Here is a 19,104-nt window from a genome sequence, read left to right on the forward strand (position 1 = left end):
CTCCCTGCCCACATCCCCTTCCACCACCCCTTGTTGTTCGTTTCCCAGAGTTAGGAGTCTCTCATGTTCTGTCATCCTCTCTGATTTTTCACACTCATTTTCTCTCCTTTCTCTTATGATCCCTTTCACTATTTCCTATATTCCTCGTATGAGTGAAACCATACAATCTTTGTCCTCCTCCGATTGACTTACTTCACTCAGCATAATACCCTACAGTTCTATCCATGTTGAAGCAAATGGGTATTTGTCATTTCTGATGGCCGAGTAATATTCCATTGTATACATAAACCACATCTTCTTTATCCATTCATCTTTCGATGGACACTGAGGCTCCTTCCACAAATTTGTTATTGTGGACATTGCTGCTATAAACATTGGGGTGTAGGTGTCCTGCTGTTTCACCGCATCTGTATCTTTGGGGTAAATCCCCAGTAGTGCAATTGCTGAGTCGTGGGGCAGTTGTTTTTAACTCTTTGAGGAACCTCCACAGTTTTCCAGAGTGGCTGCACCAGTTCACATTCCCACCAACAGTGCAGGAGGGTTCCCCTTTCTCCACATCCTCTCCAATATTTGTTTCCTGTCTTGTTAATTTTCCCCATTCTCACTGGAGTGAGGTGGTATCTCATTGAGGTTTTGATGTGTATTTCCCTGATGGCAAGTGATGCGGAGCATTTTCTCATGTGCTTGTTGGCCATGTGTATGTCTTCTTTGTCACCCCTATTTCAATTATTCCCCAAGGGTACTTCTACATCTTGATCAAGAGATTAAAGATAACCCCTAAAAAGAACAATCTGGAGGACAAATATGTCTGAGAATATAAATATTCATAATAAACAAGCTTCAAGGTCCTTCTTTCGCCAAACCAAAAGTAAGCTCCCAAAAGGAAACTGAAAGGAAATCCTAAGGTAAACCTTTTGATCATCACTTTGTATATACCCTTCTATGTTGTTCTAGTTCATGAGCCTGTATCTAAACATCCTCACTGAATTTCCATTGTAACTGTATTTGAACAGGGTAAAGTGAGTGAAAATTAGTCTATCTAGATTTCAACTAACTCTCATACTGATGGTTATCTTTTTTAAGTGAAAAGCCATCACATACTCGAGTCCAGAGAACAAGTTTTGAAAAATGTCTTCCCTTTCTCACTTTAAAATGAAAAAAATACCAAGGGAAAGTTAAAGAAGAAAACGTACTTAATACAATCGTCTGTTCTACTAAGTCACACAAAATGAAATACTGCACCAGGAGCAGTTCGTTGGAATTACAGGTTATTGGTCAGGTGGAGTTCAGAACCGTAAGGAGGCACCGAATGAAGTTAGCAAACCACATACACAACATGCAGTCAGCAAATGCATTACTTCGGATATTTCACTTCAGTAAAAATAGGAAAGTCACGTCAAGAAAGACGCTGCAAGGAAGTGAAGCTGTCTCCTTTTTTCAATTTTTAAAAAGATATTTATAAACATAATTAAATGTAATGATCTTCACGGATACTCGAGCTTGTAGCAGAAATCCTGCAACATAAAAGTCACCTGAAGCTTTTATATTGTTTTACCACCTTCCTAGTTTTAGTTAACTGAAAAAAGAAAAAAGATCTGCAGAAGGAACTGAAAGTATCTGAAGAAGGACTATCACGGGTCATATCTAAGAGGCAAAAACAAAACCCTCAGGGTTGTAGAAAACTGCCGAGCGGCTAGCTTTAAGCAGTTCGTCGCTTAGGTATTTTTTCTTTTTTTAAAAAAACCTGGCTTGTAGGGGTGAGGGGACAGACAGGCACCGCGGGGAAGAAGGGGAGGGTGCTCTCAGAAGTGTGCAATCCTGGGGCCACGGCCCCCAAACCGGTTCCGGGAAGAAGGGGCCGAGACCAGACTAGGCCCAAGGGAAAAGCGACTCCAGGAGAAACTCACTTTTGAAAGGCACTTTCCGGTTACAAAGCACTCTCACATGCTTTATCTCATCGGACACAGTATCCTTTCTGCCGGCCTCCGGGGTCTACAGCTGTAAAAGGCCCAACGTGCAGGCAGAACCCCTGCCACATCCAGAGTCCACGGAGGGCCTCGCTCCTCAGCCCTTCCCGCCGCTCCGCGCCTCGCGGCCGCGCGCTCCCCCTCGGCGGCGGGGGCGGGGGCGGCGGGGGCGGCGCACGCACGTCACTCGCCCGCCGCCAATCGGCGCCCAGCAGGTCAACCACTCCTCCGGGGGCCCCCGGCGCCGCCCCCTCCTGCCCGCCGCGGGACCCAGGCCGCGACGCCCGCCCGCCCCCGCTTCCCGTCTGGGCGCAGGCGCGGGAGGAGCTGAGGCGCGAGGCGGGAGGGGAGTGGACGCTGCTGGCAAGGATGGTGCTGGAGAGCGTGGCCCGCATCGTGAAGGTGCAGCTCCCGGCGTATCTAAAGCGGCTCCCTGTGCCCGAGAGCATTACCGGGTTCGCCCGGCTCACAGGTAACCCCCGCCTCCAGCGAGTCCCCCATCCTTGCAAGTTTTCCCAGGTGGGAGCCGGGGGTGGTCTTAACATCCCCCGGGCCGAGGGGCGGGGCGGGGCTGGGCGAGCGGCGCGTTACGCCGTGACCCCGCGCGCGGAGGGCGGGGCCACGCGCAGGCGCAGCCGCAGCCGCCGCCGCCGCCGTGGGGCGCGCGGGAGTCCCCCTCTGGTCCTCGCGTTAGCGGCTCTTCCGTGTCTTTCCGTGACGGAAGACGGGGTGCGGGCCGCGGCTTCTCATCTCTCGTCGCTCGCCGCAGTGTGCTTGTTTATGTTAGAGTAGGATAAGTCATGGTTAGCGGAGGGGCTGTGAATCAGACGTCCCGAGCTCTCGGCGGGGTTTGACCCATGGCGTGTGAGCGTGTGTGCGTGGGAGAGAAACGCAGACACACGCCGTAGTGAGCTGTCTGGCAGTCTTGTTCGGTGACCACGTCGGAGAGGGACCTCCGTTCCCGTAGGGAAGACTTGCGCTGCCCCGGAGGCCTTTGAGGTCAACTCCCTGACTGTGGGCCTGGCGGTGGTTAAGGTAACGTGAGGAAACAGGAGTTCGCCAGAGAGCGTTCGGGGGCTAGCTAGTACGGTTTAGGGAGTATATGTGACATGCCGCATTTAACAGCCCGCCTTTACACACACACACACACACACACACACAAAACAAAACAAAAAAACCCGCAAAGGACCCACAACTCAGGATTTCATATCTAAAGGACGAAAATTTTCTTTTCGTTGAATGTGGTCAACACTTGGAAGATGATGTTGGGTTTTGAGTGTTATAGTGTGAGTGGGATATTTGTTGTGTTGTTTTGTTTTGTTTTGTTTTGACTGGGGTATTTGTAAACCAGATTGAGACTGATTGGGATGGTGGGGGGGCGGGGGGAACCATATCAATTCAGCAAACTTTGAACTCCTCTGTCCTGAATGTCAGGGAATGAAGCATGAATTTAAGATAATTTTGAGATGAATAGGGTTGCTTAGCCTGGAGCAGTGTGGAGTTCTATGGTAGCTGACATAAAACACAGCTTTTGGAAGGCTTGCTGGTGGAAGAAGAAGAAATTGTATTTTCTGTAGACCAAAAGACAGAACTAGGACCAAATTAGTGAAGATTATTTAGAGATGGATTTCAGCTCCAACACACAGTAAGGCTTCTGTTAGGTGGTTTTGTTTTTTTAAGAGTATGTATATATATACACACACATATATATGTATGTATATATATTTTAAAGGCAGAGTCGGGTAGTAGATTTCAATGAGATGAACTAGATGACATTCCAAATCTAGAGATTCTTTGAATTATGGCTTGGTAGGAAGCATGTCATTGAATAGAAAGCATGGTAACTGAATAATTGACATTAAAAGAAACATCTAAACAGAAGCAGCATAAAAATAACATAAAATGAAAATGTTTCAAGTTAAGTATTTATAAACATCAAAATCCTCTTTTGATCCTATTATTCTAATAGATTTTCTGCAGTTAAATAAAAATTTGATGCTTTTTTCCTCTTTATCATTGCTTTTGCTTTAGTGCTTTACATATTTTAATGTGTTCCTCATCTTTTTTCTAACAACTATATAATCCTATTTTAGATTAACATCATTGTAGGCCTAACCATTCCTCTGCAGTTGGAAATTTGCAATGTTTGTATATATATGTACTTTATTCACACTGTTCAGTGGTAAGTAGCCTTGAACCAATTGTTAGGAGTTTTTTTCCTCCTTTGAATTACGCACTTGAATGTATTCACCAAAACGGTACCACCTGGCAATAGGAGCTCAAAAGAATGTGATCATTTTGTGACATTTGTTCCCATTTGCCAACTTATATTAATAATTTGCCCAAATTAACTGACAAGTTTTTAAAGTCAAGAAGAAAGAAGTCTTCTTACTCCCACCCCAGCCCAGTGAAACCTGAATTACGCGTTGATTCTAATGGTGGCTGGTTTTATGTTAATTTCAGTTTTCTGTAAATAAGACTGTAGTTGGACAGATAGAAGGTATGTCTATGATTTCGTGACTAGATTTTTAGAAGCTTTTTTTTTTCTTGATTTCTACTGTCAACAAATATTTAATTCCCATTAAAGACATTAAGGAAACCCAATCTAAACCTTTTCTCCCTTAAATCAATAATATATATAGTAACTTCCTCTTCAAAGCTGTTAAATATTTAAACTGAGGACTGATTCTCAGAACTAGTGACAACTCTGATAAATGTCTTAAAAACATATATTTAAGTTCCATTAGGTGTGTCTACACTCTATTTCTCATTGTATTGTTTATTTGCTAGGAAGTATTAGCATGTTTGTAATAACTGCTGTATGAAAAAAAGGACAATGACAAGATAACAGTTGAAGAATCTGTTTTGGAACATTGTGGAAGAAAAGTTCTACCAACCAATTTCCACTCTGAGTCTTCCCTTCAGAGTAGATTGTAATAGCTAGTTACATTTACTTCTAGAATCCATACTTAGACACTTGTTGAAACAAAAACCTGGAAGATAACTTTTCAGCAATTGTTTAAAATGTCTAGGACACCAAAAGTGTTTTCATTTTTTATTTGTGAAAATTAGAACAGTTATTGCTTACATTATTATTGCCTGTTTTTTTCTTCCCTATTTAGATCTAGCGGTTTTTTGTAAAGTAATTGGCCCTCTCATGATGACTCTGCATTCTTAGTAAACACTTGGAGATCCTTAATCACTTTACAGTATTTACAGACAGTCCTTATCTATTAGAAACAACTTATCTATTTTTGTTTAGGTCACATGTTTAACAGTGAGTCTTTTAAGATAAATTTGTGTGATTCCACACTTTTGAAATATAGTCTATTCCAATAATTTGACCTTTAACAAAGCTTTCCCTGTTGTGTAAACTTTTAAAATAGAACAACAAAATCTTCCTATTCAAAAATCAGAAACAGTCTACTTGTAGTTTTAAAAGCTTGCTATGGAACTTTAAATATAATTGCTCTTCCCTCCTTGACCCTGGTTGCTTCTTTGAAACATAAGGGTTTTGCTCCTAAAGATAAAGCAGTGAATCCGAAGATGATCAATATCTTTTCCAGAGTAACACAGACACATCCGAGCTGACAGGATTAAAGGCATTAGCTCTGTTTATCCAGAAAGGGCCAATTTTGAACGAAGAATTTAGAAGTGGAACAGGGTTGAAAACCTATATCCATAAGAAAACTTCTGCAAGCATGTTCATACCTGCTTTATTTATAATAGCCCCAAAGTGGAAGCAACCAAAATATCTACCAACAGGAGAGTGGATAAAAAAATTGTAGTATATTCATTGTGAAATATGGGTTGGCAATAAAAAGAGATAAATTACTGATCCACAGATGAATCTCAAAAACTTTATGTTGAGTGAAAAAGCTTTGGTTATAAATATCAGTGGTGGGAGAATAGACTAGAAAGGGACAGGAGAATACTTTCTTGGGTGATGGGAGTATTTTGCATGTTTTTACATTTTCACTTGAGGCTACTGGCGTATATTTAATTGTCACAACTCAGAGCTAAACACTTAAGTTCTCTTATTTTATTGTATGTAAAATGTACCAGAATTTTTTTTTTTTTTTAAGAAATGGAACAAAAGGTGAGTTTTCTCAGTAAGGATGTATAAGAAATTAAGTTCAAACCCAGAAAGTTGCATTTATTAATATGTAAATAATAGAGACTATTTTTTTTAATAGAGACTATTTCTAAAAGATCAAAGAATTTTTATTTTAAACTGTTTTTGTGAATTTGATGAAATAGTTACATAGTTCCTATAAGTTATAAAAGTTTTTTCCCTCTTCGTAGTTAAACCAACCATATATAAAAGTCAGTGTAATTAAAGAATTAAAGATTATACTAGCCTTTGTGGAGAACAGTTTAAGTGGTAATAGCAAAACCATCCATTGGAAATATTTTACTTTCTCTTTTTACAATTCAGAAATAGAAATCATTTCTGTATCTTACCTGAAAATGATACACAAGAAAATATGTTATTACCAGGAACCAAGTTCCCAATATTATTTTTATGGTATCATTATATGCCAGCTTTTGAGAAGGCAAAAAAGACTACCCTAGTTTCTTAGGATAGAACTCCTCTTTGAGATCCATGTGTGTCTATATGTACTTTTTACAAATGTCTTTATCATAGTATTTGTTTATATATCTTGGTCAGGAGTAAGTGTGATAGGTAGCTATTTGAATCTGCCCTGTCTTAAGCTGAATTCTATTTCTCTGAGGAGATACTTTTAACAATGTCTGAACTTTCAAAAAATTTATGTTAAAATTGCTTGCTACTCAGGTTGTTTTGAAATGTTCTTTTCTATGTACATTTTGTTTCTATGGTGGTACTGGTTCTTTCACTCTACCTTCTTAGTCTGTTTATCTTAACAGTGGGAAATAGAATATTACAAAACACATTTAGAACCCTGCATGGTATTTTAGTATTAATGTGGTCTGATTTTTTATTTTAACTTAGAAAACTTAGGTGTTTTTTTAAAAAATGGAAGTAGGAACACTTCACTGATAGAGGAAGAAGGTCTTTCTGAAGTGAAAAATTTGAAATAAAGGAAAAATTTAAGGAAATTCAAGCCTTTTACATTCAAATGAATAAGCAAAATGCTGCCTAACTAACTGGGTGCCTTTTTAGTTGAGGTCAGCCAGTTCCCTGTACTTGACTAATTACAGCCCAAAATACCTACATCTGCCCCCCCAAACCTTGATCTCTCACACTGTTTTCTTCTACTCCTGGCTTGTCTACTTCATAATTTTTCATAGATGCACCTTCCTGCCCTAAATGAAACAAAGCTGTCCCTGAGGAAGGCACTTCCCCTGCCAGTAGCGCTCTCAGTGGTATCTTTTCTCTTTTTCCTTGTCTTTCTGGGATGAGGGAGCAGGGGGAGTTGGCATCTTTTAGGATCTGCAGAGCAGCCTCTACACTGGTCTATTTCACTCTGTCTTAAAGAAAGCTGTGACTTGTGAAATCCAGCAGTATCTCTAATTTTTTTGCTGGTAACTGTTGGCCTTTAGTTTCTCCCTTACACTCTTTAAGGATGTCAACACCTCATATTTTTCCTTTCTTCTACAACACAACACTGGTCTTTTCCTGCTTAAAACTGCTCTTCTTACGTTCTGTTTTGGTTTGTTTTTAGATTACAGACCAATATCTCCATCCATCCAGATAGTGAAACCAGAAATCTGGGAATCATGAAGGAGCCTCACTTCTACCATTTACCTGATGCTCCATACTTGACCACTCACCCAATCCTGTTGATTTTACTACCTAAGTTAGTGGTTCTTAAGTTTTAAGGCAATGAAGATTGATCACTTTGTTCCCAGTGAAAGCATCAGACTATCTCCTCTAGGGATGCCTGGGTGGCTCAGCAGTTGAGCATCTGCCTTTGGCTCAGGGCGTGATCCTAGAGTCCCGGGATCAAGTCCCACATCAGGCTCCCTGCATGGAACCTGCTTCTCCCTCTGCCTGTGTCTCTGCCTCTCTCTCTCTCTCTCTAGACTATCTTCTCTTCAGGCAGTTTTAGGGGATACATTTGTCGTCTTTAATGGCCGCTGCCTTAGTTTAAGTTTCCATTATTTTGCGGGGGCGGGGGAGGATTATTTCAGTGGATTTCTAACTGATTGTCTTGCATCTTGTCCTCCAACTAGTGGCCCTCTCTGCTCTTCCCTCTGTCTCTTTACCAGTCCATCTTCCATCTGATACCATAATTCCATCTGATTTCATAAATGAAGTTTTCCATAAATGAAGTTATATTAGTATTCAGATATATCAATAGTTCCCTTTTATGTACCAAATAGATTTTACTTACCTGTTAATTTTTATCATCTGGGACCTGACCACCTCTACAATTCCTCTCCTATTTCATTGTTCCAATAGTATTGTGGTGCTTACTTCCTTAAACTTTTCATGCACCTTATATCTCTGTGCTTTTGCCTATCCTGTTTCTTCTGTGTGAAATGTAGTCCCTCCTCCCATAAGCCTGTGGACTCCTATACTCTTACTCATCTTTCAGAAACCTGGTTAGGTGCCAGATCCTCTAGTCTGCTCATCCCTGCGGAGTTAATCATGTCTTTTTCTGTGTTGCTTATTTATAATTACACATATTATACAGTACTGTAATCCTTTTTTATAGAACTGTATTCCATACTAGATGAAAAGCTTCTTTGGAATGGGACTGTGTCTTGTAATTTTTGTATCTTCACCTATCATATCACCTAATCTGTCTGTGGGGTTTTATATTTCCTGAGGGTACTTAAGTTTTTTTCTTAGTTTAAACAGAATTCTTTTTTTTTTAATAAATCTATTTTTTATTGGTGTTCAATTTGCCAACATACAGAATAACACGCAGTGCTCATCCCATCAAGTACCCCACTCAGTGCCCATCACCCATTCACCCCCACCCCCCGCCCTCCTCCCCTTCTACCACCCCTAGTTCGTTTCCCAGAGTTAGGAGTCTTTATGTTCTGTCTCCCTTTCTGATATTTCCCACACATTTCTTCTCCCTTCCCTTATATTCCCTTTCACTATTATTTATATTCCCCAAATGAATGAGAACATACAATGTTTGTCCTTCTCTGATTGTCTTACTTCACTCAGCATAATACCCTCCAGTTCCATCCACGTTGAAGCAAATGGTGGGTATTTGTCATTTCTAATGGCTGAGTAATATTCCATTGTATACATAAACCACATCTTCTTTATCCATTCATCTTTCGATGGACACCAAGGCTCCTTCCACAGTTTGGCTATTGTGGACATTGCTGCTATAAACATCGGGGTGCAGGTGTCCTGGCGTTTCATTGCATCTGAATCTTTGGGGTAAATCCCCAACAGTGCAATTGCTGGGTCGTAGGGCAGGTCTATTTTTAACTCTTTGAGGAACCTCCACACAGTTTTCCAGAGTGGCTGCACCAGTTCTAAGTGAAGGTTTTCAACTTTAAATTCCTATTTATTTACTTTTTGACTTGGACTCATTTAACCTTTCATGATTTTTAAACTTTGTAATATAGAATAATACTTAAAGTTACTCTACATTTAATAAATATTTATTGAATAACTACTACAAAATATTTTACTAGGTGTTGGGGTCAATAGCAATGTCAGACATTCATTGCCTGATCTAGAAGATAAGTGTAAATCGATAGTCATAGTACTCTGTGGTGATTGAGAAAGGGACTGACGTTTATGCTGGGCATTCATTTATTTAAGTCATTCATGAAACACCTTGGAGGTATCTACTTTGCTCTAGGGAGAGTGATATGTAGCTCCTTTTCTTATAGGCTTATGAGTCAAATTTATAAGCAGATGACAGTAGAGTGATAAACGATGAAAAAGGGCTTGGAAGTAAAAGTGATCGATTTTGCTTTGTTATATCAAGGAAGGGTTCTGGAGAAAGCAATATTTGACCCTAACCTTAAAGGGTGTACACAAATTAATCCAATAGACTAGAGGTAGAAAGACAGAAGGAATACCTTTGCAAAGAACACTGAAAGGCAGCTACTAGGTGGTAGCTTTGGGTGCCTTCAGGTACGTTAAGAGATGGGTTCTGAAGCTGTCAAAGCAGCTCTGCCATACTACAGAGATGTTACTTTATTGAAATAATGGTCTGTAGCAGTGCCATCCAAAAAACATGATGGAAGTGTTCTCTGGGCTGTCAGATATGGTAGCCACTAGTCATATGTCGCTGTTTAGCTGGTGATATGTGACTAGTTTGTCTTAGAAATTCAATTTTGAGTTTTAAAAGTAAATAGCTGTATATGTGTATTAATCATGTTTTTTATTTTCTATATTTTATGGTGCTTTGACACTTTGGGGCCAAGAAGAACCTGCACCTTCCCAGGAGTAGCTAATTCCTAGAGATAGTAAACAACTTGCCTGTGAACTCACTTTTCATATGCAAACCAACTGTCACCTTTATATTACTCTCACATACCACGCCTGTATTCCTCCTGCCCTAATCACCAGGGCTAAGTACTAGACAACTGCAGACCATCCCTATAGCCCAGAACCCACAGAAATTATTCCTTTGCCTTTTTGATGGAAACCACAGTAAAGATTTGTGCTGCTGCTTTCCTCTTACCTTCCTCCTGACCAAAGCTGGTACTTCCCTCTGTTGTCCTGTGTGGCATGGTGTGCCCCCTCTTGGGAATTAGAAACAATAAACTTTACTTTCAACTCAGTTGTCTCGTCTGTCATCTTACCATACTTGTTTAAAATAAAATCCCAGGTACAAATCAAAGCAGTGTGGCTAGTGGCTCCTATATTGGACAACTGATCCATAGGCAGACCCCCTTCTCCCGGGCAGACCCCCTTCTCCCGGAGAAACAGTTCATTTCCAGAACTTTAGTTCATTAAAAGAATCTATATGAAGTATCTCTACTTTGATTATGAGAATAGAACAGCCAACATGACAAAGTCCTTGTCCTTACAGAGCTTCATTCTGGCAACTAACATTGTCATATTCCCAAAGATTTCAACTATATACTGTTATCAAGTTAAGTTTGCAAGGAGTTGCTACCAACCTCCCTTCTAGTAATAAATGTTATCATTTATTATGTATCTTCTCTGTGCTAGGCACTCTTGCAGGTTCTATACATGGAGCATATAAATAGGTTGTTTCATTTAGAGCTAATAACAAACCTTTGGCTTGGTGTTGTATCAAAAATAGTTTCATTTTGGGGGGATCCCTGAGTGGCTCAGAGGTGTAGCGCCTGCCTCACGCCCAGGGCGTGGTCCTGGGGTCCCGGGATCGAGTCCCGCATCGGGCTTCCTGCATTTTGGAAGAGTTTGTATTAAGCCAGTCTTTTAATACTTGCATGGTAGAACAATTATCTCTGGGAAGTAGTTTTACCAAGAAAAGAGCAGACAAAATTTTAAATACGGGGATGCCTGCGTGGTTCAGTGATTGAGCATCTGCCTTTGGCTCAGGTCGTGATCCTGGGATCTGGTATCGAGTCCCACATCAGGCTACCTGTGAGGAGCCTGCTTCTCCCTCTGCCTATGTCTCTGCCTCTCTCTCTCAGTCTGTGTCTCTCATGAATAAATAAATAAATCTTTAAAAAAATAACACAGCTTAAAAGAGTTAAATAAAATACAGTTGTACTCTTAGCATAGTCTATTGTTAACATTCATTAGCATGCCTTGGCACATAATCTTTAGTTTTTCTTTTTCTTGACTATGCTATTTCTACATAGTGCTTAGCAAGATATCAGTTAAGTACTCAGTGAAGATTGTCAAATGATAACATTTAAGAACAGAAAGGATTCTCTACAGAGCCCCACAGAGTCACAGCGCTAGCCAGCATTTACTGACTGCATGCTGAAATGTTTATCTTGGTTTCCTTATGTATTTGTCTTCATAGACATAGGGACCATTTTGGAACATGTGTCCCTAACCTTCCCACCCCACCCCGCTCCGCCCTGCCCATCTTAGCTGCCCCCTCGGGGAGCTGCAAATCGACCTGTCCATCCCCTCCTCTGCGCTCAGAGGAAGCGTATCCTGAGCATCACCTCCTCAGTCAAGACAGGGAGGGTTCTAGGAAAAGTTTTCTAGGAGGCCCTCAGTGCCCTCAATTTCTTTTTTTCTTAAACCCAGGGATACATATCCCATCTCTTTTTCTTTATCAAGGGCCCTGGATATCAGCCTTTAGCTGATGGACTTGGATTTCTCCCGGGGAGGGGGTGGAGGGAGCGCCACCCAGGCCCATCCGAGAGCAGAGGGGCTCAGCCTGCCTGGCCTCCCGTACCTGCCGAGCTTCCGCATTGCCTTAATAAACTTCACCTGCAGCTAAAAAAAAAAAAAAAAAAAAAAAGATTTATTTATTTATATTCCCTAACCCCCCTGAGGCAGTATTTAGTATTCCCGAAGGCATTTAATGAACACTTAGGGAATAAGATGTATGTAATAATGAGAATTTTCAGTGTATGAAAATTTCAGTCTGTTCAGACAACATTTCTTTCGGAATCACTATGTCTTACAAGAATGTAAATTAAAGCATTGAAGACATGTTTTATCTGGAATCCTAAATCAATGGTAAAATATTCATTTTTTGATATTCTGTTGTATGATATGTTTTTTTAAAGATTTTATTTATTTGTTTATGAGAGACACACACAGAGAGAAAGAGAGGCAGAGACACAGGCAGAGGGAGCAGCAGGCTCCATGCAGGGAGCCCTATGCAGGACTCGATCCCAGGGTCTCCAGGATCACGCCCTGGGCTGAAGGTGGCACTAAACCGCTGAGCCACCCGGGCTGCCCTATTTTTATTTTTTAAAGATTTTATTTATTCATAAGAGACACAGAGAGAGAGAGAGAGGCAGAGACACAGGCAGAGGGAGAAGCAGGCTCCATGCAGGGAGCCCGATGTGGGACTTGATCCCAGGTCTCCAGGATGACGCCCCGAGCCGAAGGCAGATGCTCCACCGCGGAGCTACCCTGGCATCCCCTGTTGTATGATTTTAGACATGGCGGAAATGTTTTCTAAACCTATAAAATATGTCACACATTGAACTTTGTAATGGTGATCATTACTCTTGAAATAAAAACGAAGTTAAATATACTTAGTGTGAGGATAGTAAAATAGGATATTTGACACAGGATCTATTTCTCAAAGTTTTGTGTTCCAGTTTTACAAGTCTTAAGTTAGCCCACAAATAAAACAAAGTGGTCTCAGGTATAGGTAGCTTGATTGTGTTATTTATGCATAGTGTTATGTTATAGATAAGTTAGGTAAGAGATTAACATGAGACGTAAAGAACAAGTAAAGGATAAGCCCAAGGACGACATGTGCTGTTTGAGCTCTATTAAGAGAGTACTGTTAAATCTGTGCATGTTCAGTTTCAGAATGGCTTCGGTTACTGCCTTTCCTCGGTGTACTTGCACTACTTGGCTACCTTGCAATTCGTCCATTCCTCCCGAAGAAAAAACAACAGAAGGATAGCTTGATTAATCTTAAAATACAAAAGGAAAATCCCAAAGTGGTGAATGAAATAAACATTGAAGATTTGTGTCTCACTAAAGCAGCTTACTGTAGGTGTTGGCGTTCTAAGACGGTAAGATATATGCTTACACGTATTCTAAAATTGTGCAGTTAAAGTTGTTCTTAAGTCCCAGTTTTGAGGTTCTTTGAGATGATTTTTCCGCAGTATTCAGTACTGAAAATTTATATTCCTAAGTTAAAGTTTGCATTTTATGTTGGGTACTTATCTACATGAGAAAAGTTACAGCAGTGCAAGGAAAGATAGAAATCTTATGCTTCAAAGCTGATGTCCGCCACTTATAGTGTGACTTTGGTTAGGCAGGTTTCTTAATCTTTAATCTCTGATGTTCAGTTCAGGGTTTTTTTTTTTTTTTTATAATATGTCAATATCATACACATTTTTTAGGATGTAGTGAGATGTATGTACAGTACCTTATATACAGACGAGCTAATAAATGGCAGCTATAATTATGGGTGTTTTTTAATGTGGAAATAAGTATGGAGTGATAAGTATTATAAGTAGCTGGTGAGATTTGTTTTCTAGTACTATGATCATAGGTTATTTGAAGTTTTAAGTATAGTAACATTCATCACAACTTTTTTTTGTAATAAAGTTTTGGAAATAATCTAAGTGTCTGATAATGGGAATGATTATGGTATAATATAAATTATGGGATGTTAGGAAGCTATTACAAATCATGTTTTTAAGACTATTTTAATGACATGAGAGCATGATGTAGTTATTAAGAAAAGCACAGTACAGTTTGATCCCAATTTTGTTTTTAAAAAAGGAATACACTTAGTAAAATGCATAGGAAAAAATATCTCAAAATCTGGATTATTGTTATCTATGAGTGAATTTCTAAATATGCATTTTAAATTTTTTCAAAAACTATACAGTATGTGTGAGTTTTATAGTAGGAAAACATGAGATAATATATTTTGGTTCTCCCAAAACTTAATTGCTTACTGTTGACTAGAAGACTTACTGATGACATGAGGTCAGTTAACACCTATTTTGTATGTTAGATGTGTTACATACTTTATTCTTACAATGAAGTAAGCTACAGAAAAAATTGTTAGTAAGAAAACCATAAAGAAGAGAAAATTCATTTACAGTACTGTATTGTGTTTATTGAAAAAAAATCCACAGTTAAATGGTCCCATATAGTTCAAACCTGTTGTTCAAGGTTCAACGGTACATTCTTTTCAAATTTAAATAAGTGAAGAGAGGAGTTCTAATTTGGAGCTCTACAGAGAACAAGAGCTTATTTTGATCGCCCTTTAAACCTGTTTTATTGACTCTTGGAATAATCAAAAATAATCCAAAAAATCTATATCAAATAATATATTAACTATTTAAAATTATTAAACTTGCTGTGATATTGGAGTGTAGTTAGGTTAGATGTAGAATATACATTACTCAGGAAAGCTATCTGATAATTTTTTCTTCAAAGTTATGTACTTCCTTGTAAGAGCATTTCACAAATATTCCTACTTACTGAATCATTTTTAAAATAACACTTGTAACTCTTTTTCCTTTCTAGTTTCCTGCCTGTGATGGTTCACATAATAAACACAATGAATTGACAGGAGATAATGTGGGCCCACTAATACTGAAGAAGAAAGAAGTATAATAGTAATGAATTAGGATTGAATTAAGTTGTGTGCTGTAAAATTCTATAACAATATTTTTTCATTTTTTATGTATAGAAGATCTTTTAAATGGTAGTCTTAATTATTGCTACTGGTTGAGTAATTATTTCTGCCAATTTATTTTCTTCTACACTACTGTTTATATTTGATACTTTGTGTATTCTAACGGTCATTTATATAGAAATTAAATTGTACAACCCTTTCATTCTTACTTCAAAGACAATGTCTTGGTTTTCATTAACTGAGAAAAATCTGTTTTTGGCAGTGGGTCCAAAGCTCTTCCTTTGAATATCAATATTTTCTATGGAATCTACACTTAAATTTTTTCTCCCTACATTAAACATATTATTTTTCAGTCTTCTGTTCTGATCATTTGAAGTGACTTTTCCTCTTTGGCCTTCCACACTCTGTTCTTTTCAGATCAGTAAGAAAAATATTGCTGTCAAGAATTACTTGAGTTTTCAAAGAGATAAATGCTTTGCTTTATAAACATTATGTCTAATTAAAGTGTGAATATCCCAATTTCAGAAAAGACATGAACTGGATATAGAAAGTTCCAAAAAGGAATAGTTATTTACACTATTAAAAAAAAAAATGTGTTTACTTTACAAAGGCTTGTTTGTGTCTCTTTAGGTGTGTGTTTTGTATATGTATCATGAACTCTTTGACTCAGTGACAGGGTGGGATGGAATGGCAGGAATACCTATATTAAATTCATGAGCTGCTGCAATTTGAAGGTTAATTAGAAATAAAGTATATCTGAACTCATATTAAAATGATAAATGGTTCAGTGATTCAAAATCGTATACATTTTTCTCTTTATAACAGTATAATCCAATAAAACGTAAAATAAAGAAAGTTTGCTAAATAAACTTATTGGAGAATCTTTAAAACTTGTGTAATTTTTTAGCCATGGTCTATTTAGTTTTATTGTATGTTACAGTTCTTATATTAATAGCTGTCCTTAAGTCTGTTTATTAAAGGTACATCCTGTCAGTTTACTGTGTCTTTTTTATATACAAAAAAAAGGTACAGGAGGCAAACATTTAATTCTCCCAATAATAATCAAAGCTAATAGTTACCACATGTACATATGAGACATTGCACTAAGTCCAGTATGTACATTTGTAATTTATTGCATATTATGTCAGTAGGTTCTATTGTGTGTTCTTGACTCTCATGACTAACAGGAATTTTAAAGTTAGGGTTAGAAATTTAGTTGTGGTTTTGAGAAGTTTTACAAGGTATATATATAAAATAGTTAATCTCTCCCTGTGTGGAAAGAGGTAGAAATATACCACTGCTGTCACTATGGCTCTGGGTGTTCTTTCCTAAAACCTTCTCTTTAACACTCTTAAGGGGCTTCACTATCAGATGGAGCAATTATTTTTCCATAGTTGATCATAGGACTTTGGGAAAAATTTTCCTTACCAAAAGTTTGAATATCCATGGTCTGCGGTCATGAAATATTTTCTTTAAAATATTTACTGCCACACAGCAACATGTGTATTCTACTGGTTCCCATACTTAGGTTTCACAGGAGAAGCTAAAATTTCCTTAAAATGTGGAGACTAAAATGAAATTATCAACTTTAAATTTTGTCAACTAAACTATATAAAGATTTGAAAACTATCTCATAAAAGGTAACTTTAATACCCCAAAAGTATAAGGACTGTACTCTCAGAATAGTTTTTGCTCCCCTCATTTTCAGTTTTTGAAATATGGTAAAGAGCTGTGTCCAAATATTTTCCTACCTGTGCAGATTTTTCAGAAGCCTAGGGCTGGTAGCAAGCTGTTATTTTAATGACTCCCTTTACGTAAGCATTATTAATGGCTGTCACTTCCTCTTGTAAATTCACAGAATTTATCTACTTTAAAAAATGGTTATCTAATAACTGCTTCTGAATTGTTAAAACAGAAGATAACAGCTCTTGAAATACAAGTCTTGGGTTTCTAGAACTTTTAAGAAACAACACTATTACTGTCATAGGATGTCTTTGAGGCCTGCCTTTCCTTACCCAGGGGACTGCTCTTCGCCTTAATCAGCAAATGAGCACCACCATTACATAAATATCAGGTATTCAAAACTGTTGAGCAGGCTTGAGGTATTAATGATTCATTCATATGAGTAATTAAACAAATTGTATTATAAAAGCATATTACAATTCAGCTTTGAGTTCAATGCCTCATACGATGATTCATTAAATGGCTTTTGTATTTTGTAACCTAATTTGTTAATAAGTTTATGGGAAGCTACTTAAGCCAGTTGCTGATCATATAGTTCTGCCTTCCTTATTGTGGTTCCTATAGTTTTTCCAGTAGAAACATGTTATCAGACTCTCCCTCTGCAAAGAGAGTTTTAAGACTCTACTGTTCATTAGGGTTCTTAAGTTATGGTGGATATTTTATTAACTATCCACCAGAAACATCTAAATTGAATACCTCAGGTCCCCACTTTCAGTCTGTTTATTCTAATAAATTTGGTTATCTGATTTCTCTGAAAAAAATCACAGATATGGATAAGGTCTTGCTCTAGTGACAGGTAAATAATAAAATATAACAGCTGAAGGCAGGGGAGGGAACCAAACAATAAATTTAATGTGAACATTAAAAGCATAGCAGCTTGAGACAGTTTAACATAGGACCCTGCACATCACTGTCCCTGAGAGCATCTCTGTGATCAGACTATAGAAGTGATGTTTAATGATGAATTTGAATCAAGATAGACAGTGTATGGTAGGAGACAGGATATGTTTTACATTTGGAGATACCAGTTTCCACTTCAAATAGTTAAAAAGCTTAGCCACTTAAAGTGGTATGTCCAGGCGGAAAATTTATGCAGAATATATCTTGACTCATTCTTGGATATTTGGAGGGTTATCATAGGAAGTTTTTCCATCTAATTGAATCATTTGTCAAGCTTAATGACTGTAATTCAATACATAATTTGTTAAAGTATGAGGAAAACTAAAGGAACAGTGATTTAAACCACACAAATCATGTTAGATGACCTCCACCTTTGGGAGGATAAAATATGCTTGCTTGAAAACCACTCAGCAGCAGACCTATGACTGCCTCACTGTCTTGCTGGTCATGGAGTCCCTTTGCACCAAAGGTTGGACTGCAGAGGACGCCCATCTGTTTTGTTCTGTTTTTAGCTATACTGCATCATCTGAAGTTGTGTTTTACTTTGTCACGATAGTCTTTTCCTGGAAGCTCACTTTATTTTTTCATGTTCAGATAGTGAGTGCTTTTGTCTTTTGCAGAAATCCAGTTTAGTGGAGTCATGTTATAGCAAGCATTATTTTAGTATAAAAAGTAGACAGTCCATATTAATTATTAGCAATTATAGTATGCCATTTTACGTTATAGTCTTTTTTTTTTAATTTTTTATTTATTTATGATAGTCACAGAGAGAGAGAGAGAGGCAGAGACACAGGCGGAGGGAGAAGCAGGCTCCATGCACCGGGAGCCTGATGTGGGATTCGATCCCGGGTCTCCAGGATCGCGCCCTGGGCCAAAGGCAGGCGCCAAACCGCTGCGCCACCCAGGGATCCCCGTTAGTTATAGTCTTGAAGGACATTGAAAATTTGTTCAGCGAGGCTTACCTATGTTGTTATTCGTAGATGACATCACCCTCTAATTGTCTTTTGGTTTAAATATTTGATTCTTTACTTATAAAAAGAGTGTATCTGTGACTCTATTCTCTGTTGTCAAATTCAATATTTACTGTTGTCAAATTGATCAGCCGCAATGTTAAATTCCTGATCTCTAATATAAGGCTGTAATTCTCCAATAATATAGAAAAGGGGCAAAGGGTAGGAAATTGCATAATTACAGAAGTGAACCCTGTGCTAGTGAGAAAATAAAAAATGTCAAGAAATGATTTACTAAATTTTCAAATTTCCTGTACTTTCCCTTAAGTATCCATCATATATTCCTCTGCCTTAATCACACTGAAGATAGGCATCAGTAACACCCATTCAACAAAT

The 19,104-nt window shown here is 38.4% G+C and overlaps 1 protein-coding gene across 1 annotated transcript; it reads left to right on the forward strand.

Moving 5' to 3' along the window:
- The first annotated feature begins 2,200 nt into the window (after window positions 1-2,200).
- Window positions 2,201-16,005, forward strand: CISD2 (CDGSH iron sulfur domain 2). The gene is made up of 3 exons (XM_041757658.1): window positions 2,201-2,439; window positions 13,315-13,529; window positions 15,004-16,005. Exons 1-3 carry the CDS (start codon window positions 2,337-2,339, stop codon window positions 15,091-15,093), a joined length of 408 nt encoding a protein of 135 aa, XP_041613592.1. The 5' UTR covers window positions 2,201-2,336; the 3' UTR covers window positions 15,094-16,005.
- The last annotated feature ends 3,099 nt before the right edge of the window (window positions 16,006-19,104 follow it).

This window comes from Vulpes lagopus, chromosome 6, assembly GCF_018345385.1.
Source record: "Vulpes lagopus strain Blue_001 chromosome 6, ASM1834538v1, whole genome shotgun sequence".
Classification (NCBI taxonomy): Eukaryota; Metazoa; Chordata; class Mammalia; order Carnivora; family Canidae; genus Vulpes; species Vulpes lagopus.